This window comes from Sabethes cyaneus, chromosome 3 (genome assembly GCF_943734655.1).
Source record: "Sabethes cyaneus chromosome 3, idSabCyanKW18_F2, whole genome shotgun sequence".
Lineage (NCBI taxonomy): Eukaryota > Metazoa > Arthropoda > Insecta > Diptera > Culicidae > Sabethes > Sabethes cyaneus.
The window spans coordinates 20,902,394-20,928,874 of record NC_071355.1 but is presented as its reverse complement, the minus strand read 5'-3'; the positions used below and the strand labels follow the sequence as shown (position 1 = coordinate 20,928,874).

The window sequence follows — 26,481 nt, the reverse complement described above, 5'->3', positions numbered from 1 at the left end:
ATTTAAGATTTAAGAAATACTTGTAGTGGTTTTGACGACATATTTAGGTGATTCAAGATCACCGATCAGCGTGAAAATTTGTATGTGGGGGTTTTGGGGACAGGGGAAGGTTCTTATGATAGTGCTCCCATATAAATGAATCATAAATTTCTGCATAACTAGAGAACTAATCAAGCAAATGGAACTAAATTTGGCATGTGGGGGTTTTAGGAGGCAATTTTTTTTCTATGGTGAATTATAACCCCTGCCCCCTTTAAGTGGGGGGCTCCCTTATAAATGAAATATAAATTTCCTCACATCTCAAGAACTAATCAAGCAAGTGTAACCAAATTTGGCATGTGGGGGTTTTTGGAGGCAGGAATTTTTCTATGGTGAATATGGACCCCTCTTCTATTTAGGAGGGGGGGGGGGGCACCTGCACAAATCAAATACAAATTTCCTCATAACTCGAGATGTATCTAGCAAATGGAACCAAATTTGGCATGTGAGGATTTTAGGAGGCAGGAAATTTTTTCTGACGAATTATGACCCCTCTAAGCCTTTAAGAGTTTTCTACTTTACTGTGAGGAAAAATTCCAAACTTGTATATTAAACTACCCATGCTTTCATAGTAACTGCCATGTAACTGCCAAAATGAATTATCTAAGGTTGAGCTCCTTAGATACTTGCAAATCTCGAGATTGTGACAATGATCCTAGATCCGAGATTCACGATTTATGTACAACACAATTTAATTTGTGGCAATACGAAGTTTGTCGGGTCAGCTAGTGAATTAATAAATATTTGTTTTTGTTGCCGATTTTTTCTATACATTTGATCGATGATTGATTCTATTTTTAGCTATCTTCCAAGTGATAATTATAGTACCAGAATCTATTGAGGCAAATCCCTGAATAAAAATTAATGACAATCAGGTAAGAACCAAAAAAAAAAGAAACACGATTTAAGAATCATAAAACAAAGCGGCTAGCTTCTGCGTCACGCAATAACGCGCCAACAGAAATGATAAGCCGTTCGTTCATTCGTTCGTTCAAAATTAGTCAAATATTTTTCCATTTGATTTCGCTTGTTCAAACCGTAGCTCTAGCGCTAGCTTTATAAGCGATAATGGGTGCAAACACAGAACTGGCTAGGTGGCCGCTGCGCTCGCTCGCTGGTCGCTGGCTGAACACAAACAACAAGCGGCCGGTCGATCGAAGACTAACGGTAGCCAGCTTAAACAGGCCTCCGCTGGACTGGAATGAGTAATAACTAAAGCGATACCGCAAACCGAATGTGCGCCAAAGGGTGTCCCTTAGTGGCACTTTTGCGGTACGTTGCTCTCGAAGTGTCTCGTACAAGGTATTGGTTAGGGTTTCATTATTTATGTAAGAAATAGGGAGAAGACATTAATACCTCCATACAATGTGACATTCTATCCCCTATGATTTCATCGAAAATTGAAATTTCTAATGATTTTGAACTGCATTTTAACATAATTGTTTGTCGCAAAGGCATTATCGGGGATTTTTACAACACAGTTTACTTTCAGGACATCAACATGGTCTAGGTTCAATCGAAACAAACAATTACTGACCTGTTGGGACGCGGAAATTCTGTCACTTTGTTCTGAAATGAAAATAAACGTAATCACAACAGACGTTTATGAAAAATACTTTTCTCTATTCCGTTTCGTAGAAGAAAACAACGTTCGATGCCAATTTGTCGGGTTACAGTGTACCACAGCTCACAATAATGGCTTGTTTATTGACGGTCGGAAAACTAGAATAAACCATCACTTCAAATACCGTAAAGAAAGCCTCCCTGGCTATTGCTGACAAGGTGCCTCCATGCCGCCGTTAAGCTGTTGCATGCAATTGGCCCTGCAGCAGCAGTGGCTTGGCAGGAATTGGATTACATACATGGTGTGACCCATAACCAGCACTAATCATGCACGCAAGCTGCTGGAATCAACCTTTCGTGATTCCTCGACCTCCGTTCACGCTTTTAACCCTGCCAACTCCCTCGTCCCCCGGGACCACACACACCGCACGGTCGGTCTCGTCTTCGAGTCGAACGTTTTAATCAAATTATTGCCACACGATATGTATGCGACTAGCAGTGGCACGAAAGGAGGCTTCTCGTCCGGTCCGGACAAGCTGAACAAGACGCCCGACAGTGCAGTCGGTCGGTTGGCTTGAAAGAAGTTTCAATTCGCATTGGAAAACTCACCTGGATGCCGAGTTTCCACCTTGGCAAGCTACGGTGAATCGAACTGCAGCAGTTCATGGAGCAGTCTCGAAACCAGGCACAGGCTAATCTGTTCCCTGCCGAAACGGTTGCCTGTGTGAGTGTCCTACGTTATCGATAATCCTCTCGGATGGATTCCTTTTCTGGCTGGCACCGTGCGCTCGCTCTCTCACCGGGGACCTCTTCCACACACTATCTATGGCGTTTTTCGTCGTCCTTTCGCCTTTCGGACAGGCTCCAATTGGCAACTCTCCTCCCGTTTACGCTTTTCTCTATCTAGCTGCTGCTTGTAGTGGTGCTGAATTTTCCCAACTTTTGCTCTTCGTTCTCTGCTGCTGCTGCTGCTGCGACTGACCAGTACACACGCACACTAGGACAAACTTGTCGCTTAAAAGGATGATGTTATCTGAGTGTCGAATTTTCCTCTTGCAGGGTTTTCTTCTTTCCTATATATTGCACTACGCTTTTCTTCCTCCTGTATCTGGATTCAAGATCGAATTGCTGGACTTTTCCTATTTCTTGAACTCTTTTTTTTACACTTCAAACACTAAACACTAATGATTCGCTTTAGCCACTCGTGCACTCTGGTTGTATCAAAGAAAACACCTAAATTCCTACACCAACGGGAAATCGTAGTGGGAGGATTTCTAAAAATAATACAAAAATACACACAATCAGATTTGCATCGCCTGCTGCTGCTGCTGCTGCCTGGCGACGTTCCGAGAGACGTTCACGCAATCCATGTAGCAGTAGGCTTAGCACCGTAAGCAAACTTTTTCCACCGTCAGTGTCTGCCAACTACCATTTGCCAATGCCACAGAGCTGGCAGAAGGAAAACAAAAATTTTTCAGGACTTTTTATCCGCGTGCTTCCGTGTGTGTTTCTTTCGATTGAAACTTGGTGCTCCGAGCTCTGGATCATTTGTTCTATCGGATCGGGAGTGCTCTCCTGCCTGCCTGCGTTTTTCTCTCTTTCTCTGGTTTTCGCTTCGCTTCTCCGTTGTTGCTGTTTTTCCTGCCTACCGTTTTTCCTTGATTATGGAAAATGATTTTCTCTGCCAGCAGCGAGCGTCGTGTCTCGTTCATACGCTGGTTGGCGAACGGTGTCTCTCGCTCTCGCTCTACCCCTCTCTCTGGTTAAGCCTTTTTTAAACGAGAAAAATTTTCTTTTTCGCCCATACTCGACTTTTTGCTCGGCCAGTTCCAGCTACCACCAAGCCCCACTGCCACTAGAAGCACCTGCAGTTCGTTAGAATTTTTTTTTCGGTTTTTCGCCGTAGTCGTCTCCGTTTTTCTTCCCTGTTTTATTCTCTTAATGGCTATGTTAATGCTCCGTGTCACCGATTCAGAACATTCTTTCTTCTAGCTTTGGCACATATTTCAATGCTTTTCTCACAATCCACTTGCTCTACACACTAGGGGCCCGCAGAAGGGATCTGACCTCGATAGGCAATTTCCTTCCGGCTCCTTCCTGTTGCTTTTCACTTCGATTCCCGCTAGCCTTCTGGAAATGCCTTCACTATTTCACCTTACCTTTAATTAACTTATCTACACTGACGAACGTGCTGGTGCTACTGCCGCAGAGTGGCCAGTGCAGCGGTGGTGGTGGAGCAAACGACCATTGCAAGAGGCATGGGGGAAAAAGAAAATTTCGATCCTCACTTTTCACGCAGTGAAGCAACCAGTGATTAAAACCTGGATGGATCAATCTCGCACGGGTTTGAACCCGTTTAGCGTTTTGACGAAGAAAATTTCAACCTTCTCTCCAACCGAGCAAGCACTTGAACCCGATTACCTACGTACGAGGGTGATTTATGGCTGTATTTCAAGCTTCCAGTCTTACGCCGTCATCGGTCAGGTCATGGCCTACTGCCTTCCAGACCGAACGACACGGTTTTAATCCTTTTTTGGCAAACAGCTTGACAAAAAGCCCCGTTCGTTCGGTTGTGAGATTTCAGTTTTCACGAGTGGACGAATCACGACACATGAACCACGGGGGTCACGAACAGACTACTTTGTGGACTCTGTTCTGCTGCTGCTGCTCATTTCAGTACCTCACTTGCCCGACTTGCGACTTGTATGTAGTACGATGCGTTTTTGCTTCTTTCTCGCCGTCTCGAAAGTCGCAACTCACTCTCCCTTCGCTGCTGCTTTCTGGTGCTGCTCGTTTGACTCTTCCTTCTGCAAGATTCAAAAGGGGAGCTGCGCTCCAATAGCCTTATAGATAATAATTTTCCTAGAAAATTATTCCTCCAGAGTCACCAATTAACATTTCCACACAACAAATCAGCGGACGTCGAAAAAGCACCCCGAAACGAGCGATTGTTTTTTCATCTGCGCCGTTCCGTATCGGTCAGAGACGGTCGCTCGGTCAGCAAAGGCATTCCAAAATGTCAGATTTTCAATCACCACTGGGGAGCACTCTGGTTCGAAGAAGGGTCCGAAAACACTATTTGCACGCGATTTTCGACTCGTTCTGCACGCTCAACCACTGGCGGGGACCGATGGGCACGCGACGAACATTACCTGGGTGTTGTTCCGATAGGTTAATACGAGATTTATCCACGAAAACTTTCGGCCACTGTTTTCCCGTATAAATAAAAAATAGAGCAGCTGTCAAAATTTTCTTTCTGTTTGGTCTCACTGCTGTGCTGGTGTGCTGGCCTATATGGTGGTAGGTTTTGCCAGGCGGAGAGAGAGCAACAGAGCGAACTTGTAGGTATGTGTGGGTCGATAGTTAGTTAAATCTGCAGCCGTTTTCCAGCCCATAACTACCTACTACCCATCTATAGCAAAGGCGGTGTGTCACAGTGACCTCCTCTCGTGCTCGCTCGTTCGACGCGCAGGCGGCTGCATCTCTCACCGCACCGTACGTCGGTCGACCGTCGCGGTGATGGCCCATACAGAGAGCGGATCAACTATACGTATGCTCCATTTCGGTCGCACGGCGAGGCTTTCGTTGGCGGAAAAGCGCATGAATGAAATGGAAAGCTCGCGAGTGGGAGCGTAAAGCGTTTGGTTTTGGAGCGGATACCAGTGCTCCAATATTCGTTCGCGGTTCCGTCGTCGTTCCATACGTACGTGTGTCTGCACGCGGCAGAGTTGATGCGCCGCGAGAGCGAGAATCGATTTATGTGGTGCTGGTGGGTGAGCTTGCGGGTGGTGTTGCGGTGCGAAGCTCCAAACCAAAGGCAAACGTCAAAGCATGGCTGGTCGCGGGCACTGTGGTGAGTTTGTGCCGCTAAATTCGCTGGAAATTGAAACGGGGGGTTTGCTGGAGTTGAAAATGAAATGATAATGGTGGTGAATTTTTTATTTTTCCTGAAGGATATAATGATTTTTGTACAAAATGAATGGATATAAAAAATTAGGAATTAATATTAATATTTTTTTTCGCATTTTTCTGTTTTGTTTTTACAGATATCGTCAAACAAGGTTTTCATCGCGACGCATACGCAAGCGGGTGATTTTCAAGCATGGCGACTGCAATGTGGTGCAAGGCAATGTTGCCAAACGAAGGAGACGCTATTTACAGGTAGGTTTATGGTTTTTAATCTTTGTTGCCATTGCTAGATTCTCAGTGAGAGTGTGTTAGGGGGCATCCATAAAGTACGTCACGCATATAGGGGGGAGGGGGGGTTGACCTAATCGTGACGATTTGTGACGTAGGGGGGAGGGGGGGTATGAAGTTATGTGACGTCACATGAAAAAAACAAATCAAATGGAAAATTTATTCGGGAAATTATAATTTAGCCTTCATTTGAAGATACAACTATTGACGGCTTCTATAAAATTAACGTACTGATAGATTTTAAAACAAATAGTTAAATTTTTTGAATGAACACTTTTTTGAACATATATGTGTGAACAGGACACATTTATTCTATGTAGTATGAACTCTCCATTAAGGCTTTACAGAATATGCAGTACACCGCTGAAGAGCTGCTTGAGTACCGTCCTGCCTAAAAGATTTTTGCAACCGCAAATAGCAGTCGCACAAACTCCTGAAGGGTTACGGGATGCTACCAGAGACCCACGACAATGTTTTCCTTTGATATTCGTGCTGAACTCAATCGATGAACAAAAACTCATACCGAAGTTCCACGGCTGCTTTTAAGGTTTTTCGGTATAATTTATACTGCCCCTCACTCAAAAGCTCTCTTAAGGATAGGGTTTAAGCCACTTGCGGATTAAATTTCGCATCTAAGGTAGTGTTGAATGATTACACGATTGAATAAATACACAAAATGACAAAGTCCCTCAGAAAAGTTATTCCAAGGCGTGTTGCTGCAAGGCGTCAGCTGGAAGTCCTGATTCTTTCAACTAGATCAGACGAATTTGAGTGGATGAATGTAAAGGGCGTAGATATGCGCTAAACATTAATCGACGGCACATCAGCGACTTCTGAAGCATATCCGATTGCAGCAATTGAAGATCATCTTCAAAATCCGTGAATCGATGACTTATAAGCTCGAAAATTTTCTTTTTTTTATTTGCTGAAATTCATTTGATAGCTTTAAATAAAAAGGTTGGAATGAATATTTAATTTTTTTGTTGTGAAGGGGGGGGGGGGGATTGCCGTTACGTGACGTACTTTCTCAGGGGGGGTCACGAATGTGTGACGAAATGTGACAAGGGGGGGAGGGGGGGTTGATTTTGGTCAAAATTTGCGTGACGTACTAAATGGATGTCGCCTTACTTCGTCTAGATTGTGTTTTTAAAACGAATAAGCGTGACCTAAGTAAGACATACTGGGCCACGTGTACCACCTTGTGTTTTAAGTGTACTCAATGAATAACTTTTGCTTAATATAGGATCAACCGGCACGTTTTATTCAGCACATGCTGTACTGTTGCTTTCAAAGTATGACCAAACACCTCTGTTCAATGCTTGTACAGTTGATTTTGGAGAATTTAAACGGCACTTTGTTCATTATGTGCGTGGAAGATGCGTTTGTTTGACTATTTTGCAACGTATAGTAAATCGTTTATTCAGTACGTTCAGATATATTTATTAAACTTCTGCTAGAGATATTGGAGACGAATGTGTGGTGCGAATGTAGAATGATAGAATTGGAGAATAAAACGGAACTAGATATTAGATTAGATAAAATAACAGGGCGGCGCACCGTGGGATGAAACCCAAATCTAGGTGGACAAAAGTAATTACGGTAAAACCGTTAGTCCTAGGTATATAGTATCTTCGGAGAAAATTTGTTATTTTAACTTCTGCATTTTTTGGTGTATATGAAATTAGGGTAGCCATCTTAGTAGGCGAGTGCAAAATATAAACTTTTTTATGGCTTAAGTTTGCTGAATAAAATATTCAGCAAAGTTAAAGAATATTAAATTTTGAATTACATTGCTGAAGAAATGAAAGTCCTATCTCTTTTGGTTGATAGGATGGAGTAATTTAAAGTTTTTTGGACGGGGTGGACCGATATTTTAGTTTTTTCTTAATATCTCCTTTCGTGTTTGTTTCTTACAAATCTTGCCTTCTAAGCACTTTCACATCCAATGAATACGCACATTTTGTTTGAAGGAATCAAGTCGCTATCTCCTTCGGTTCTGTAGCTATAGGCATTTTTTCTAGAAAAATATGCATTTTTCAAATGTCAATAACGTAAAAACTGCTCAAAAGTAGCAAATCAAATTTTGTATAGATGTTTAGTTATATTATGGCCACTGAAATTAATTGAGATCGCACCGGTCCAGGTCGGCCCTTTTTTGCTAGACCGTATTGAATAATGAAGGAAAAATTAACGTTTTACTTACCAAAATCACAATGTTTACGTTAATAGAATGGATTAAAAAGCGAAAATAAGTCTAAATGTTTGTATTTATCTCAATCATCTGTAATCAGCTTATGAAGGAGGCTCTGGGGTTTTTTTCGAGCTGGAAAACCTTTTATCTTAGTGGATATGGGTGCTGTAATATTAAGTAACTATTGTCGCCGAAAATATAACAGTCATCCTCGTTGAAACCGGGTTGCTACTGACACGAGGTCTTCAAATATTGGATCTTCAAGTACACTTTTGGTTGAATTGGTTGAAAATTGTTAAAAAATGAGAGATACACTTTTAATGCCTCGAAGTAGTGGATTCCTCGATCGTCAAGAAACATAGTTTTGATGCATGGCTCTACTGTAGCTGATTCTCTGATATTACCGATTGGGATGATGTCAGAAGAGGCACGGGAAACAATTAACATATAAGAAAAACATATACGCGAAAATTTCGGAGTGAGAAAACAACTACAGATCTGCTAATATCAAACATTATAGGTATTTCAGCTTGAATTGCCCCGAAGAGTTATTCCATTATTAATTATACATGATTAAGATAAATACAAACATTTAGACTTATTTTCGCTTTTTCAATCCATTCTATTAACGTAAAAATTGTGATTTTGGTAAATAAAACGGTAATGTTTCCTTCATTATTCAATACGATCTAGCAAAAAAGGGCCGACCTGGACCGATGCGATCTCAATTGATTTCGGTGCCCATAATATAACTAAACATCTATACAAAATTTGATTTGCTGCTTTTGAGCACTTTTACGTTATTGACATTTGAAAAATGCATATTTTTCTAGAAAAAATACCTATAGCTACAGAACCGAAGGAGATAGCGACTTGATTCCTTCAAACAAAACGTGCGTATTTATTGGATGTGAAAGTGCTTAGCAGGCAAGATTTGTGAGAAATAAACACGAAAGGAGATATTAAGAAAAAACTGATTTTTTAGGCCCACCCCGTCCAAAAAACTTTAAATTACTTCATCCTATGAACCATAAGAGATAGGACTTTCATTTCTTAAGCAAAGATTCAAAATTTAATGTTTTTTAACTTTGCTGAACATTTTATTTAGCTAACTTAAGCCATTAAAAAGTTTAAAAGTTTATAAGTTTAAAAAAATGCGGAAGTTGAAATAACAAATTTTTTCTGAAGATACTATGTACCTAAGGCTAACGGTTTTAGCGTAATTACTTTTGTCCACCCGGTTTTGGGTTTCATCCCACGGTGCGGCGGTAGTTTAGTTAGTAAACACTCGGGTACTAACTGTTCTTTTGGCGGGTTCCGTAGCCGAAGTCTACTTTGAGAAGCGTGTGGTCATAGGCTCGAATCTTAGTAGGATAAGGCCATTCGATGTCAAGTGGCTTTAGCATGGGTTAATTCTCAAGGCCCCTCATTATCCTTCCTTCATGCTGAATTCTATATGACCCCCATAAAGCATTCTTGGCAGTGCAAAAAATCACTCTTATAGTTAAACTAGCTGAATACCCGACCTTACTCGGGGCACCTTTGTCTCACAGTTACTTGTACAGCAGTTATTGTAACCGAAATGCTTATAATGCAAAAATATAACGCTTGTTCCTCTTTTGTACGTTCCTCCCCATTTGTCAGCTTCCCGTCTTTCATCTATCCAGCCACTTGCACATCTGTTTTTTACGGAAATCCCTTTAAAACCTTATAAAGAAAGAGAAACAAAGACATTTTCCCTATTTGCGCCTTCCACTTTTGACAATGGCCACCTCACCCATGGGAAATGAATAGTTTTGTTATTGTATTTTTCTAAACACAGCTTTTTATTTATTTATTAGTTTAGTACTACATTTTTTTAGTACTACCTGCTATTCTAATAGAAAGTAGAAGGTGCAACAGTGCTTCTTCCATGGATACAACAAACCTGTCATTTCTTTCATTTCACTTCAAGACCAGACTTGTTTATAAACAATGTAAAGGCATTATCACTACACAAGTTTCACTACCAGGAGCAAGTATGCACAATCTATTGGCTGAACCCACTCTGGAACATGCCACATAAAGTTGACCATGAGAAAAACATAGTGTTCTTAGATCAACTCCACACTGTTTGAATGATTGCCCCTGTAACTCATACAGAGTCAGCCAACAACACTTAACACTAATGATCGAACACTTTTTATACAGTCCCTTTGATTTGGTGCATAATTACATTTGGCAAATCTACAGCTGCGAGCATTGCAGTTTAATGTCTCGTATTCTGATTAACAGTTGTATGGATAAATTGTTAGTCATGTTGGCATTATTCACCCCTTCCTGTCAGCAACCTCCGGTCATCAGCTCCCCTTTTTGTCCCACCGTCACCTTTGGGAGAACCGTCCAAACATTTCGGAACCTCCCTCTGTTACCTCTGTTATAAGCCCCCCCCTTTTGTCAACCCCTTCAGTTCTGATTCTCTTATGTCAAGTTTGATAAAGAACGATCAAGGCGTTTCGGAGTTATGATCTCTCTCCCCTTTATTATCCCCCCTATATGTTCTGATTCCCTGATGTCAAGGAACATGTGTGCCAAGTTTAATAAAGAACGGTCAAGGCATTTCGGAGTTATGGCTTCCCCCACTATTAGGGACCCTCCCCCTTCCTATTAGGGAACCTTCCCCCCTCCTTTTTGTTAACCCCCCAGTGCTGATTCTCTTATGTCAAGGAACATGTGTGCTAAGTTTGATGAAGAACCGTCCAGGCATTTCGAAGTCATGGTCTCCCCCCTGTTATGAACCCCCACCCTCCTCCTCTTCTTGTCAATCCTTCAGTGTTGATTCCCTCATGTCAAGGAACATGTATGTCAAGTTTGGTAATGAACTATCCAGGCATTTAAGAGCTATGGCCTCCCCCCTCCTGTTACGAACCCCCCCTCTTATCAACCACTCAGTGCTGATTCCCTTATATCAAGGAGAGTCGATCCAAGTATTCCACATGCAGAAAATTATGACATTCATATGAAAAATTAAATCTGTATTATACTATTTTATATCTTAAAAAACGCATCACGCAAAACTTCACTTTAAACTTGCCCGACAAGCAGGGAAGCAGCAAAATTTAATAGACATTAGAGGGAATGAAAAAATGTGCTGTACTACTCTAAGGAAGACGTGATTTTCCTAAACATTTACTTAACCTTTTCGCTCGATGCAAGGTTGTAGACGATACTCTCAACTTGTTTGCGACATTTCGAACGCAGGGGATAGAGTTCTGCTTGAAAGCGTTGGCCACTCTTTTTATATCGTTGCTGCTAGATTTTTGCGATGCGACGTGATTTTCGCGATTTTGATGCGCTACGTCTTTTGCTTGAACGCCATTTTGAAAATCGAGGAGCAAATGCCGGAACTAAACCATTCTGCACGCACACACCTGCAATATGAATTAAAAGTTTTTTTAATTGCACAATTAAAAGAAATGCGCCACGCTAAAGTTGACCAAATTTTGATTATAACAATTTTTTTTTTTAATTCTATATTAGAGAGGTTTTCAGCCTGCGGCTGGTTCGCCTCTTTGTAAAAAGTAAAGAAATTCAATTTTGTTTCTGCCAAAGCATTCAATTTAAATTTGGTCGAATAAGCTGCAGTCTTTCAGGAACAATATTATCGTCGTTTCTGCTACAGGATCGTCGCTCAGTGCCTCCCTTACGCTTGATGAGATGTTGTAGGTGCGTCGTAGTCCCTCGAACTCCGGACAGAACGTAATTATGTGCTCCACAGTTAATGTGACATTGCATATCGAGCAGGTTTTCCTGAATTCTCCGGTGCCTGTTAGATTGTGCGTTATTCCTGTGTGTCCAGTTCTTAGCCTTGATAATACTTTTCTTTCTTTCCAGTTCTTTCTTTCAGTCCAGGCGATAGTTGCGTTTTTTATTTTTCGTAAGAAAATATCTTCACAGCCGTGCCATCTTTCTTCCCTTGCTCGTCTCATTTCGCTTTCCAACCACTTTTTGACGTCTATGTAGGCCACTTTTTTGGTGTACAAAGTTCCTTTTCGCCCGAGTCCGGCGAGTCTATCAGCAGCTTCGTTGCCAGGGATGCCACAGTGCCCTGGAACCCAGATGAAAATTGTGTCTGTTCTGGTGTCTTTCTGTGTTGCCTGAATCCACGGGTGGCGAGCTGTTTGTGATTCGAGTGCCTGAATTGCGCTGAGGGAGTCGCTAATAACTGCGATTGGTTGATCAGACGGTGATGTTGCTGCTCTGTATATTCCTGCTGCCTCAGCTGAGAAGACAATTAATTTTTGTTAGTTTGTTTTTCTATTTAGTATTTGTAATAACACTTCATCTGATCGAATCGTGAACAGAAAAGACAGTAGTCTTAAGTTTTTTGTGAGCAAATAAACTGAACTAAACTAACATTTACCTTTACTAATCGGAGTCATTACGGAGCCTACTGAATTCAATTGATCCGTTCGCCTAGATCTAAATAAGGAATAAAACTATTTATGCAATATATTCGCATCTAAAACACGAGAAAACCTAATTCGTGATAAACAAGGCGTCTTCATCAATTGCACTGGCAAAGGAGACGCATGGTTGTTATAAGTTTCGGCTGTTCGAAAACGTGTTCTGCTGGAAGAACTAAAGCCACGCTAAGCTCTCGATAAAATCGAAAACAGTTTTAATCTCTTACTTCGGATCGCAAACGAGTGCGAGGTGGTCAATAAGCGGAATCAAGTTCGTTGTTGAACACCTCAATGGTGAAGTTGCAGAAGGATACGGAATGGAAGTTTACCCATGGGAGTGCCCATGGAAGACAGTAATATTCTTGCATTTGATTTCCAAGAAGTCAAACAAGAAATCGGGTTACTGAAGACCAACACCTACCGGCAGAGCTTTGTAAACATGACCGAGAAACGGTGGCAACGCCTCTACGCTGGGTTATTTCCTAGATTTGGGAGGAGGAGAAGCTATCGGAGGAATATTACGCCAGCTGTCACTGATAGCACAAGTTTTGTAAGAAGTTATTAGGCAGGCTCGCGCAACTGCGGACCAAATTTTTACCACCCGACCCCTACGGAATATCGGGAGTACAACATGCCTACGCGTTACTCTTTATTGATTTAAAAGCAGCATATTATACAGTTGATCGAGACCTACTGTGGCAGATAATGCACGAACTCGGTTTTCCGGACAAATTGACGCGACTGATTAGAGCTACATCGAACACTTTGGAGTCTCTTCGATATGCGGCAATGCACAATGGGCAAAAACGAGCTCGTAATGTCAAAAATTAGAAGCCGCTTGTTTGGAATCTTACAAGACATATATCTCTATGTAAAAAAATGCAGGAAATCGATTGGTAGTGGTTTCATCTTGCGCAGACTTCAGGCAGTGTTCCATTTTGTCCTATTTTCCCCAAAAATCGTGATAAAAGCTAAATAAACAGTATAAAAACTTATTTGCCGCCCGTGAAGCAAACTCAAATACCTTCCAAATTTTGTCAAAATGTCAGAAGAATCAAATTATATCCATTCCATACTGTGCGAAATGCAAGAATAGTCCACTTTGCTCAATTTACCCCCATATACATAGATAACCTAATTAAAGCGACTAAAACTAACACAAAAGTAATAAAAACAGTCTTAAAAATGTGTTAATAACTTTGGAGAACAGTTGAAAGCAATAAATTAATTAGATGCGGAGTTATTATGCCGAATTGATTTTTAAATGTACTTTTTAAATAAATCATTATATCTCCCAACTAGCAATAGATAGATAGTTACTACATTCAGCAAAGCTGCTCATTTTAGTGTGTTCTATAATTTTTCTGAAGATGTTTTTGTAGATCTAGGAGAGAATCAGGCAAAACGGACCGATTGTGAATTCATCACGGCACTAAATCGATGACATTCAACTCTTCAGAGGTCTTTCGAGTAAATTGGTACTATTCGAGTTTATTCCCCTGTCTTTGAATTAGTTTTAATTGCTCTAATAAGGTTTTACTATGTATTTAAAGGGGAATTGGGCAAAATGGACTATTCTTGCATTTCGCACAATATGGATTGGACACAATATAATATGGACAATATGGATATGGATGGGATTTGTTTCTTCTGATGTTTTGCCAACATTTGGAAGCTATTTGAGTTCGTTTTCCGGACGGCAAATAAGTTTTTATACTGTTTAATTAGCTTTTATCATAATTTTTGGGGAAAATTGGGCAAAATGGACCACTTCCCGAAGTCTGCGCAGGATGAAACTATCACCAATCGATTTATCGCTTTTTTTGCATAGGAATAGGTATCTTGTAAGATTCTAAACCGGCGGCTTCTAATTCTTGGGATTACGAGCTCGGTTTTGCCCATTGTGCAGTGGTTTAGTTAGTAAAACATTCATGTACCAACCGAAAGAACGTGGGAATTGCTTCCGCCGTCGCAAAGTTTTTGGCTATGATATCAAAGTCATGTGCAAACCCTAAGAGTTGACAACTCTTAGTGATAATCTTGCCTCTCATTTTGATGCCTGCTTGTCGGATCACCCCCTCAATAGCAAGGTTGAACAGCATGGAGGATAAGCTGTCACTTTGTCTCTAGCCTCGTCGCGTCTCTAAGAAACCCAATCTTATTGACTCGAACAGCCTTCTTTAGCCGAAATTCGAATGTACAAACGAGCAATGCAAAATTTTTGTTAGGTACTTTGGCCCTGTATGGCATGTCGCGCCATCCTGTTGCTGTTACACATCTTACTATCTAATACTAAAAGCAACCAAAACCTAGGTGCTACATACCGTGATCGAAACTGGACCTTCTGTTTTTATACGACAGACTTCGCAGCCATCTGTTAGAGTATAGGACAATTGCAGGGCCAGTTGCTACGATCCTATTGACTCTAACAGCCTCTCCCAGCCGAGATTCGAACATACGGCGACTGGCTTATTACGCCAGCGTCATACCTCGAAGCCAACTGGGAAGCAATGTCTAATACTATAATACTCTTATACTATACTATCTAATACTATAGGTGTCTTATTTTGTCTGTAGCCAAAACCAGGCCTCTGACAGGGCCTCATATTTTCATCGTATGAATCGTAGCTTGCACCCTACACACTTGTACATACTTTCCGATTATCTTCGTTATAATGAATCTAGATTATCACAATCAAAAAGTGTTTTTTCGTCAAAGTTATAGAAAATTTGGTAAAGTGCCATGGATTTACTCTCAATTAGACGTGAGACGACGTACGTGGGCTGCTTCTAGTCGTACTTATTCATGTTTCCGATTTCAGAAATGTGATGTTAGGTTGTTAGTGTTGTCCGTTGAACAACTGATGTTGTTCATCCACATTTTTGTAGAAAAACCTGATTTAATCCACCTAGTGGTGAAAGGAACCTTTGTTATACCGTCTTACTTGCAATTTGAGATAGAAATCGACACGTTTGGTTTACATGAAATTTTTGGAAATTGAATAAGTTTACAAAATTTGAAACAAATAGAAGCACTTATAAATTTTGATAATTTCTTTTCTCATGAAATTGCTGAGTAAGTTGTTACTAATGAGGGTAAGTGCAAGTAAAAGTAAGTTGTAAGATGAAATATTATTGTTTAACATATACATTGCGTAGTAAATAGGGCTGTCGGTATTCGGCGCTTTTGATGAAAACCGGTATTTCGGTATTGGCGTAGAAAATACCGGTAATACCGGTAAAATACCGGTATTGGCACATTATTGGAAATCAATAGGAAAGTTGCTGTTTTTCAATAAATGACTTTATTTTCAAACTTTAGCTGCAGTATTGTTGATTAGCAATGTAGAATTTAAGCAGATAGAATACGCTTAGCGATTTATTTTCCCTGCTGGAACGGATTTTGTTGCCACCTCCCACTTCCAACAATTGAAAAAACTTCCGCTTTCATCGAAGTCTGACGAACGGCTCTAAAAGCATCAGGAATTTTCCTTTCATTTCTTCAAATCTATAATAGGGAAATCCGCTTTTAACTATTTTAAAAATTCTGCTAATATAGGGTAAGGAACGAGTTAAGCAGTGTTACCTATTTTAATCAGTTGAACAAAAATGATCCGAAAATGCACTTTTTTATTCATATTTTCAAAATCTTTTGATAGGATCATCTTCACAAATCACTTAACCATACATTTGATTCACACAAACACAATTTACTGGGTTTCCGACAAGAAATATGATGAATTAAAAATTGTTGTCCAAGAACGTACATTTTTCAGCTGCTCTTCAGCAATCGCCACCTCGCTACTAACGAATTCATCAAATTTTCAGCACTGATCACAACCACTCTGAAAGTCAAGCACTCAATTGTCACATACCATATTATTCAGTCTCTTTTTACCTTTGTTATACTATATAACAAAGGTTTAGAAATTGGTCGAAAAACACGAAATTGATCCAAGGCCCGGAGGGCCGAGTCACATGTACCAATCGATAGGGTTCGACGAACTGAGCAATGTCTGTGTGTGTGTGTGTGTGTGTATGTATGTGTGTATGTGTGTATGTGTGTATGTGTGTTCGCTCCGAATTTTCTATCGCCTGTTACTCGGAGATGGCTGAACCGATTCGACCGCTATTACTTTTGTTTGAAAGCTATTATTGCCTAGTATATCACTATTAAATGGTTTCGTGGTCTGATTTTTCGTTTGAAAGTTATAAGCAAAAATGTGAAAACTACGTGACACGGTTTTCTCCGGAACCACGCAACCAATTTTAACGATATTAGTACCAAACGAAGGCTCTTACTATTACTAAACATTTTGCTAAGTTTTATTGAAAAGGGATAAGCAGTTTAAAAGTTAGCCTTGAAAAACTTGTTTTGACTAGGTACAAATGAACGCCTGTTTCTCAGAGATGACCAAACCGATTTACACGCTATTAGTTTCATTTGGCAGGTAATATAGCCGGATAGATCACTATTGAATGGTTTTCTGATTGGACGTTTAATTTGAAAGTTATGAGCAATCGAATACACCACATCAAAATTAACAATAATTTATAATGATTTTAACCAAGACAATTTACCTAATTTCAATTATTTTAATATCAAACGAGAGGTTTTCACACTACGAATATATATGCAAAATTACATAAGAATTGGTTTTACCGGTCAAAAGATATTAACCCTCGAATACCCGCGCCAACTTTTATAACACGGTTACTTGCGCGCACAATAGCCCAAAACCAAAGAAAACGTGCGCACTAGAGTTTTGACTAGAAAAACTTGGTTTTAAGTTTATCGAACCTTTGGAAGAGTTTCTTAAAATTGAAAGCTCTATCGTCTGGTAGAATTTGAATTTTGATTAATTCCCCTAAAAGTGAAATAAAAAAATTATTTTCCTTCAGTTTCAATACAACACATTGATGTGTTTTGCAAACTTTTAGAGCATATTATTACAAGAAATTTTGCTGAAACCAGTAACCTTCTATCTCTTCAGTGAAGGTAGAAAAATCTTATTTATTGTATATGAATTTGTAAAATCAGTTTTTCTATTCTAACTCTTCTTGTAATTGTTGTATGACTTTTTCATCTATTACAAAGTTGTACAAATAATAAATATACACAACTTTGCTGAATTTGGTATACCTCTATGTTTGCTTGTTTAGGAACTGTAGAACTTTAATTGTAAAAAATAACCTGATTTTGACCCCGAATTACTCGATTACCAACAGACGGATACATCTTAAACATTTTACATTTGCTGGTAGTTTTGCTGCATACAGACACCATTTTTCCATATGAAGAAACGAGAGAAAATTCCAGTTGGGGTCAATTGCGGTACACCTCACATGCTACTTGCTTCGTTTCTGTGATGTCGGTTTATGCTAATCTTGTTTCCTAACAATTTATAGTATTAATGCATTGAATAATTCTGACATTTTGCTCATAACAAGTTTACTGAAGAATATACGTTAGTATATACGTAATATACGATTTGTAACTTTATAACAATATGGCATTCAAAAACCTCCACATGTTGTACAAAATACAACAGCGTGAGTAACCGAAAGTTAATAAAAATTGTTGAAATTTATTCAAGAAAACTTTATTGTTGTGAATCAAATAGAATGGCATAACAGGAAATTATGCATAGTTCAAAAACTTATAAACTATAAACGCAATGCACATGTTAAAGAATAATATTTCATCTTACAACTTACTTTTACTAGGACTTACCCTCATTAGTAACAACTTACTCAGCAACTTCATGAGAAAAGGAACTATCAAAATTTATAAGTGCTTCTATTTGGTTCAAATTTTGTAAACTTATTCAATTTCCAAAAATTTCATGTAAGCCAAACGTGTCGATTTCTATCTCAAATAGCAAGTAAGATCGTATAACAAAGGTTCCTTTCACCACTAGGTGGATTAAATCAGGTTTTTTCTATTATCTAAGGCTTTGTCACTAGCCAAAAGTTTTATTATTTTCTAACAAAACTGAAAACAAATTCTGAATTGACGGAACCTGTTCACCACTAGCAGCAGCTGCAGCACAACTGATGAACTATCGTGTTGCCAAGACACTGTTTCGGTTCTGGAAATAAGAATTTTAAGTTTGAAATTACCTGAAACCTCCTATGGTGAAAACGTGGTTCAATACTTTCAAGAGAAATGTATGTTCATAATTAATTTTTCTTTATTAAAAACAACACAAAAGACAGCTTTTTCAATAATTTTCGAAGATTTTCTCAGTGATATAATAAAGCAACGATGTGTTTCAATGTTATTTGCTTTGACAACACTGTTCTGATCCTTTGTACTCGGATCGTTTGTATTGCTATATGTTTACCTCTTTTGTTCTCCCACCATCCTTATGAACAGCGAGTGAGACGTCAAACTCGCAGTTTCCCATAAGAACACCAGAGAATAAAAGAGACGACGAATACCGTTTGCCGAACGGTGCGGTGAGTGTATGCCCCGATAAACAATTTAGACAGATGGCATTTTACGCATCTATGCCGATACGCTATGCCGATTACGCATCAGATGCCGTACTAATCGGTCGCGGATAGGAACGCGAACTTACTGAATAGGGGGAAAAGTTCGAGGGATTTTTTAACGGGACGCAAAAAAAAATCAGATTTCAGGATTGCTTAAAATAGCACCTTGCGGGTGAAAATGGGTTCGGTGTGTTCAAAATTAGTTCCGCCGCTCGAACTTTTAAAGCGAAAAATCAAAAGTTTAGCTCAACAATAGTGTCTTCCAATGGTAACAGCTTGAAGAACTAAAGATAGCAAGAAGATTGGTATGCTGATATCCCCCACTTAGTCAACCCATCGCTTGTAATAAGGTAAAACAATCAGTGACCCGCTTAGCCTGCTTAAAACTAGTTCTTTACCCTAGTTTCTAGCATAATAAATTCCCCGGTCTCCTACAGTCTTTCCACAAATTTTTCCTCCATCCCCAAACAGGAACCCTTGAATAGCGTCATCCTCTTCATCGTCGGTCACCGATACATTCTCTTCTCTGTTATCAATCCCAATATTAGCAGATAGTGAAATAGAGATTTCATCTGCTTGTTTAATCAATGCATCACTCGAAAGACTTGAAATGTATTTCAAATTCTATTCTGGCAGATCCTTTGACGGCAAGCATGCTCAAAAAGCGCAAAGATCCCCGTATTCTGATCTGGGCCCGGCATCGTCGAAACAAACAAATAAAGCTGACTTCTTGCTTCATAAATGAAGCGACTTGTTTGATTTGTTGAACAAAACGTTTCAAGTAACCTTCTGCTGAAGTTAGTGACTTTTAAATGACGACGACTGACAGTCAGGCACGATTTGTCGATTTTGAGTAGATTAATTAATTAGATTTTGAGTTAGATTAATTTTACAGCAAATATGTTCTACTGTGCCTTAAACGGGTTCAAGAGCTATAATTATTTGATCCACAGTTTCACTCTCTTCATTGCTAGTAGTCGAAGAATCTCGTCAGCATTAACACCAAATTGTTTTTCTACAAGTTGTAAATCTTCTATCAAACTTAGTTCTAATTAGGAAGGAGGAGGTTAGAAAATACCAAGATATTAGAAAATACCGGAAATACCGGTTTTTTGCCTTTCCAAAACCGGTATTTCGGTATCCAAAAATTGGTCGGTATTACCGGTTTCGGTACTACCGGTACTACCGGTTAGACAGCCCTAGTAGTAAAGGTCTAGTTAAAAGGTTTTTGAACTATGCATAATTTCCTGTAACGCCATTCTATTTGATTCACAACAATAAAGTTCTCTTGAATAAATTTCATCAATTTTTATGAACCTTCGGTTACTCACGTTGTTGTATTTTGTACACCATATGTAGGTTTTTGAATGCCATATTGTTATATAGTTACAAATCGTATATTACGTATATACTAACGTATATTCTTCAATAAACTTGTTATGAGCAAAATGTTAGAATTATTCAATGCATTATTACTTTAAATTGTTAGGAAAATAGATTAGCATAAACCGACATCACAGAAACGAAGCAAGTAGCATGTGAGGTGTACCGCAATTGGCCCCAACTGGAATTTTCTTTCGTTTTTTCATATGGAAAAATGGTGTCTGTGTGCAGCAAAACTACCAGCAAATGTAAAATGTTTAAAATGTATCCGTCTGTTGGTAGTCGAGTAATTCGGGGTCAAAATCAGGGTATTTTTTATAATCAAAGTTCTACAGTTCGTAAACAAGGAAACATAGAGGTATACTATGTTCAGCAAAGTTGTGTATTTTTATTATTTATACAACTTTGTAATACATGAAAAAGTCATACAACAATTACAAAAAGAGTTAAAATAGAAAAACTGATTTTTCAAATTCATATACAATAAATAAGATCTCTTCGTTGAAGAGATAGAAGGTTACTGTCTTCAGCAAAATTTCTTGTACTAATATGCTCTAAAACTTTGCAGAACACATCAATGTGTTATATGGAAACTGAAGGAAAATAATTTTTTTATTTCACTTTTAGGGGGATTAATCAAAATTCAAATTCTACCAGACGATAGAGCTTTCAATTTCAAGAAACTCTTCCAAAGGTTCGATAAACTTAAAAACAAAGTTTTCCTAGTAAAAACTCTAGTGCACACGTTTTCTTTGGTTTGCGGCTATTGTGCGCGCGAGTAACTGCGTTACAAAAGCTGGCGCGAGTGTTCGAGGGTTAATATCTTTTGACCGGTAAAACCAATTCTTATGAAATTTTGCATATATATTCGTAGTGTCAAAACCTCTCGTTTGATATTAAAATAATTGAAATTAGGTTGATTATCTTGGTTAAAATCATTATAAATTTTTGTTAATTTTGGTGTGGTGTATACGGTTGCTCATAACTTTCAAATTAAACGTCCAATCAAAAAACCATTCAATAGTGATCTATTAGGATATATTATCTTTCAAATGAGACTAATAGCACATAAATCGGTTTGGCCATCTCTAAGAAACAGGCGATAATTATTACCTTGTCAAAACAGGTTTTTTAAGCATAACTTTTAAACTACTTGTTTGTTTTCAATTAAAAAATCCTGAAGAATTTAGATTTAATAAGGGCTTTCATTTGATACTAAGATCGTTGAAATCGGTCATGTAGTTTCGAAGAAACCCGTGTCACGTATTTTTCACATTTTTGCTTATAACTTTTAAACGAAATGTCGGATCACGAAACAACTCAATAGTGATCTACTAGACAATAACACCTTTCAAACAAAAGTAATAGCGAACCATTCGGTTCAGCCATCTCTGAGAAACAGGCGATAGAAAAAATCATTACATACATACACACACACACACACACACACACACACACAGACATTGCTCAAATCGTCGAACCCTATCGATTGGTATATGTGACTTGGCCCTCCGGGCCTCGGATCAATTTCGTGTTTTTCGACCAATTTTTAAACCTTTGTTATAGTATAACAAAGGTAAAAAGGTTACCATTCTACAATCTGCACTAAGCAAATGGAATTCCAATATGTGCGGATACGGATTCAAGCTATGTATTGGGAGAGATTGGGAGGGTTCTACCCGCAATGAGCTACTGCCACCAGGTTTTACACCTGAGCAATGCACCTAAGATTAACTTGACTTGTTTTAATTGTCAAAAAGCAAACCGTTTTTTCGACGTATAGTTCATTAGCTACCTGTACTATTGGAAATAGTAGTAGCTAGCCAAGAATAACAAAATTGTTCGGCTTTTAAAAGAAACGTCTGATAGTAAGCATTGAATAACAAAATGAGGTTGTTTGTAGCCGTAAGAATTACGAGTTTGGTAGGCTTGAGCACAAATTTAACTATAATTGTTTCGTTAGTTAGTTTTCATATTTAGCAACATTTTTGCCTGGTGTTTGTAGATTATTGATTTATTTGTCTCAATATTATTTATATTTTTTCTAAATTGTGTCTATCACACATCAGTCGTCCGACTTTTGTTTCTAATTATGTTTAACAAGTTTCAAAATTTCATTCTTTACACGTTGTGAACATTTTTCGTTAAGGCTGTGCGAAATTTAGTTTGGTTTCTTTGGATTTCGGTAAAGACGAAATTTTCCGAGATCTCGCACAGCCTTATTTTATTTATTTAACTGATTATAGGCTTGGCCGGTTATCAACAACCTTATTTTTCATATGTAATGGAGAAGTAAATTTTAACAAAGAATCGAAAAATGTTGAATCAGAAAGAATTAATTTTGGGTTATAATCATTAAATCTTTAGCTTTGGACAACGATTTTCAAGTTCTTTTCGTCGAAGGGAAATTAAACAAAGTTGGAAAAAAAATGATTTTTGTCTTTTTGTTTATTAAGAATGGTACTGTTTTTGATTTGGATGTGAAAGCCTCTTTCATCTTGCGAAAAATAAATCTTGTTTCATCAAAATCGACGAAAATTCTATCTCTGCAAAAAGAGAAGGAATTGAATATTACTTTTATTTGCTTCGTTCTAATGAGTATACAGTTTATCGAGTTAGTTAGGATTTAAATAAAGAATAAAACTATTTATGTAATAAATGCTCTAGGAGAGATAAAACTAATGCTCTTCATGACAAACAAAAATCGCGGTAAAATAGGCGCCTCCATCAATTCCGTAGGCAAAGGCGACGCATGGTTGTTTTCCATTTCAACTGCTGAACCCACAATACAATTTGAAAAAGTTACACACTTTATTTTTCCAATGTTAATCGGTTTAATTGAATGGCGAGGAAAAAGTTTTTTTTTATAAACCGGTGTTATAGAAGATAAGAGACATTCGTGGGAGATTCTTCACAAAAAAAACTAAAAACCAAGTAAAATTGCATAATTAGGGCATGAAAATGAAATGAAAAATTCGTTGAATAAATCAAGCTCATTTAGGGTTCAATTTTTAATAAATCTAACTCAAAAGCAAAGCTTTGGGCTTGCACGTCTTGCTAAGGCTTGACCCTTCTTTATCAACAGATTTCGAGTGCAACGATCGTACCGACTCTATCTAGCAAGCATCGCCTAGCCGAGCTAACTGGGCGGTTTAAATTTGATTGAATCCTGTCCTAATTTTGCTTTATTTCGGTATCCTTGGGTTAACGAAATTTTGAGTTCAGAACAAAAAAATGCTACAACTCTCAAGCTTACTATTAACAGTCAGTCACCCTACGAAAGTGGTACTAGAACAAACTCACGCAACGCCTACTGTTAGTTTCGAATGTTGACGATCATGCTAACGTGTGTACCGTTTATTCTTTCTGTTGCCTACTTGCAGGATATTTTCACCACGCTAGTCGACATCCAGTGGCGCTGGACGCTGCTGGTGTTCGCGCTGAGCTTTATCCTATCGTGGCTGGGATTCGGCACGATCTGGTATTTGATCGGCTACAGCCACGGCGATGTGACTGCCTATGCCAATGGAGGTCCGTTCGGGTTTGAAGTTTAAAAAATGCACTCACTGAAGATTTCACACTCTCTTAGATACTCAGCACCAGCCGTGCGTTACCTTCATCTACGGTTTCACGTCCGCATTCCTGTTCTCGCTCGAAACCCAGCATACCATCGGCTACGGTAATCGGTTCGTAACGGAGGAATGCCCGGAGGCGGTCTTCATACTGGCCCTGCAGAGCATCACCGGTGTATTTATTCAAGCATTTATGGTAGGTATCGTGTTCGCGAAGCTTTCGCGACCAAAAAAGCGAGCCCAAACGTTGCTCTTCTCGCGCAATGCCGTCATCTGCCACCGGGACGGGGTGCCCTGTCTGATGTTCCGGGTAGGAGATATGCGCAAGAGTCATATCATCGAGGCGCACGTGACGGCGCAGGTTATTCGCAGGAAAGTCACGAAGGAGGGCGAAGTGCTGCCATTTTTCCAGCAAAATTTAGAGGTCAGCTGCGATGGCGGAGACGATCGGCTGATGTTTATCTGGCCAACGATAGTCGTTCATAAGATCGACCGGGAAAGTCCACTGTACAGCTTGTCCGCTCAGGATATGCTGAGGGAACGATTTGAAATTGTTGTTATGCTTGGTAGTATCCACAGTTCCAGTTAGTGGTTGATATTTTGATTGAAGTTTGTTAATCTTTCAGAGGGTGTGGTGGAGTCGACGGGAATGACAACTCAGGCACGCAGCAGCTATCTGCCATCGGAAATTCTCTGGGGCCATCGATTCGAATCGGTCGTTACGTTCAAGCGAGACACCGGAGAATATGAGGTATGTTGCAAAGCGCATGTGCCATAACAAGGCATGCGTTCTGAATTCACTCTCCATTTCTATCCGTTCCTTTCTCCGTAGGTTGACTATACAATGTTCAACAATACGTACGAGGTGGATACGCCACTGTGCAGTGCTCGACAGCTGAATGTCGTTAAAAAGGAACTCAACAAGCAGAATGGCATCGGTAAGTTAACATTTCCTTTTTTAAATTTGTTAGCCATTTTATTGCAATTGTTTCGTTTTCGACAACTTGTCTTATGTTTTCGTTTGTTTGTTTGTTCTGTCTGTCGTTTGTGAAACCTCCGTCCGTGCCCGTCTAAAGTGCCGTCCTCGTCCAGTGACGAATCGGACACGTCGTCCTCTTCGGACAACGCATCGGCTACCACGGCGGCACGGTTGGCCGGCAAGCAGCAGCCCGTGTCGCAGCATAACGGTTTTTTGCATTTCAATCTGAACGCGACTGCCCAGAACCATGCGGGTGTTACGTTTGCTAACGTAGGCGGTGGCGGTGGTGGTGGTGGTAGTGAAGCTCTGGGTGGTGTCAGCGTTATGGCCGTCTCCGAGGGTTCGCCGTCAACGGCTCAGAGGCAGCGTAGTGCCCGCATGCTTTCCATCAAGGAACCATCACTGGATTCGTTGTGCTGAGGAAAGCTAAAGCCGACGATCAATTTTCTAAGGGGGAGCGCGAGCGAGGGTAGCGAATCAAAGTGTGCTGTGAGTTCCAGGTTTTATTGGTAAATATTTTTAAATTTGCGAGTGCGTTTGAATGTGTGTGTTTGGTAATCATCATCTGCTTATTTTAAATAACAGTGTGAATTACAGTAACTACGCTTTTGGCAGTGAATAACAATAGGATTATAACAATTAATCAGCCAATAATATTTGGTGAAGGACAGACATTTTAGTCCTGGCCATATTTTCTTATTCTAGCAATAATACATTCTTGTTATTTTTTGTTACGTCTCATATATTAATTTTTGAAACTTTTACTATCCTTTCCTCTGATTTATTTTGAGCCTAGGCCTAGTTTTCATTACTGGTTTTCTTCATGTTTTTCTCTCATTTAATTGTAATTTTCTTTTCCGTCTTTTCTCTGTTATTTTACCTTTCTTCTTTTCCAGTTTTCACCGTTTTCTTCTCTTTTTATATCCTTTCCTGCTTTGTTTGTTACGGTTTTCCTCTTTCAGTTGCCCATTATTTTTTCTGTCGCGTTTATCCCGTTTTTAGCTACCTTTTTTCCCCTTGCACTTCAGTTTCCCTCTTTTCTGTTCTTTTTTTGTCTTTTCTGTTCGGGTTTTCATTCCATTTTTCTTCATTTTCATTTTCATGTTTTCAGTCCCGTTTACCGTAAACGCACCTAATTCTGCGCACCCCACGTTTCATGCAAAACTTCTGAATTCCTGACTATTTTAACTTCATGGACACATCTAGGAAAATATGTGCACATATAGCTATACATTTTAGAATACAGTAGGGGAGTGTCGTCGTGGTTGGGCCACGTTTTGGAATCCACTCGTAACTTTCGTTTCAAATAGAGTTTTAGAAATCTAAATACATCGTTGCAAAGGTCTAAGAATAAGGTAACTTTCCGGAAAGTTTTGAACTGATTGCTTGAAAAATAAAAAAGTTACAGGCATTTACGTGAAGACAAAAAATGTTGTCATACTCGGGCCATGTTGTGCAGGTTGGGCCACCGCAAAAAAATCTAAGACATATGTATTGAAATTCCATATAGAGACATGGAAAGAATGAATTCCGTGAACAGCGACTCATATAAGTACAAATACCCTATTTTTAGTTGCATTTTTGCGAAATTTTGGCGATCTTGTAAAATCAATA

General features: G+C 39.2%; 2 protein-coding genes across 2 annotated transcripts in view; one reads left to right on the top strand and one right to left on the bottom strand.

The window, feature by feature from the left end:
- Positions 1-4,855, bottom strand: part of LOC128742871 (serine/threonine-protein phosphatase 2B catalytic subunit 3-like) — a 237,653-nt gene extending 232,798 nt beyond the window's left edge. Inside the window, exons 1-2 of the mRNA XM_053839360.1 lie at positions 4,755-4,855; positions 2,212-2,876 (exon numbers count right to left, since the gene is read on the bottom strand). The gene's annotated coding sequence lies outside the window, so the exon portion shown is untranslated. The remainder of the gene's footprint in view (positions 1-2,211; positions 2,877-4,754) is intronic.
- Positions 1,108-25,287, top strand: LOC128739352 (G protein-activated inward rectifier potassium channel 3). The gene is made up of 7 exons (XM_053834834.1): positions 1,108-1,244; positions 5,649-5,763; positions 23,700-23,847; positions 23,906-24,454; positions 24,515-24,639; positions 24,721-24,826; positions 24,965-25,287. The coding sequence occupies exons 1-7, from the start codon at positions 1,108-1,110 to the stop codon at positions 25,285-25,287; spliced, it is 1,503 nt and encodes a 500-aa protein (XP_053690809.1).
- The last annotated feature ends 1,194 nt before the right edge of the window (positions 25,288-26,481 follow it).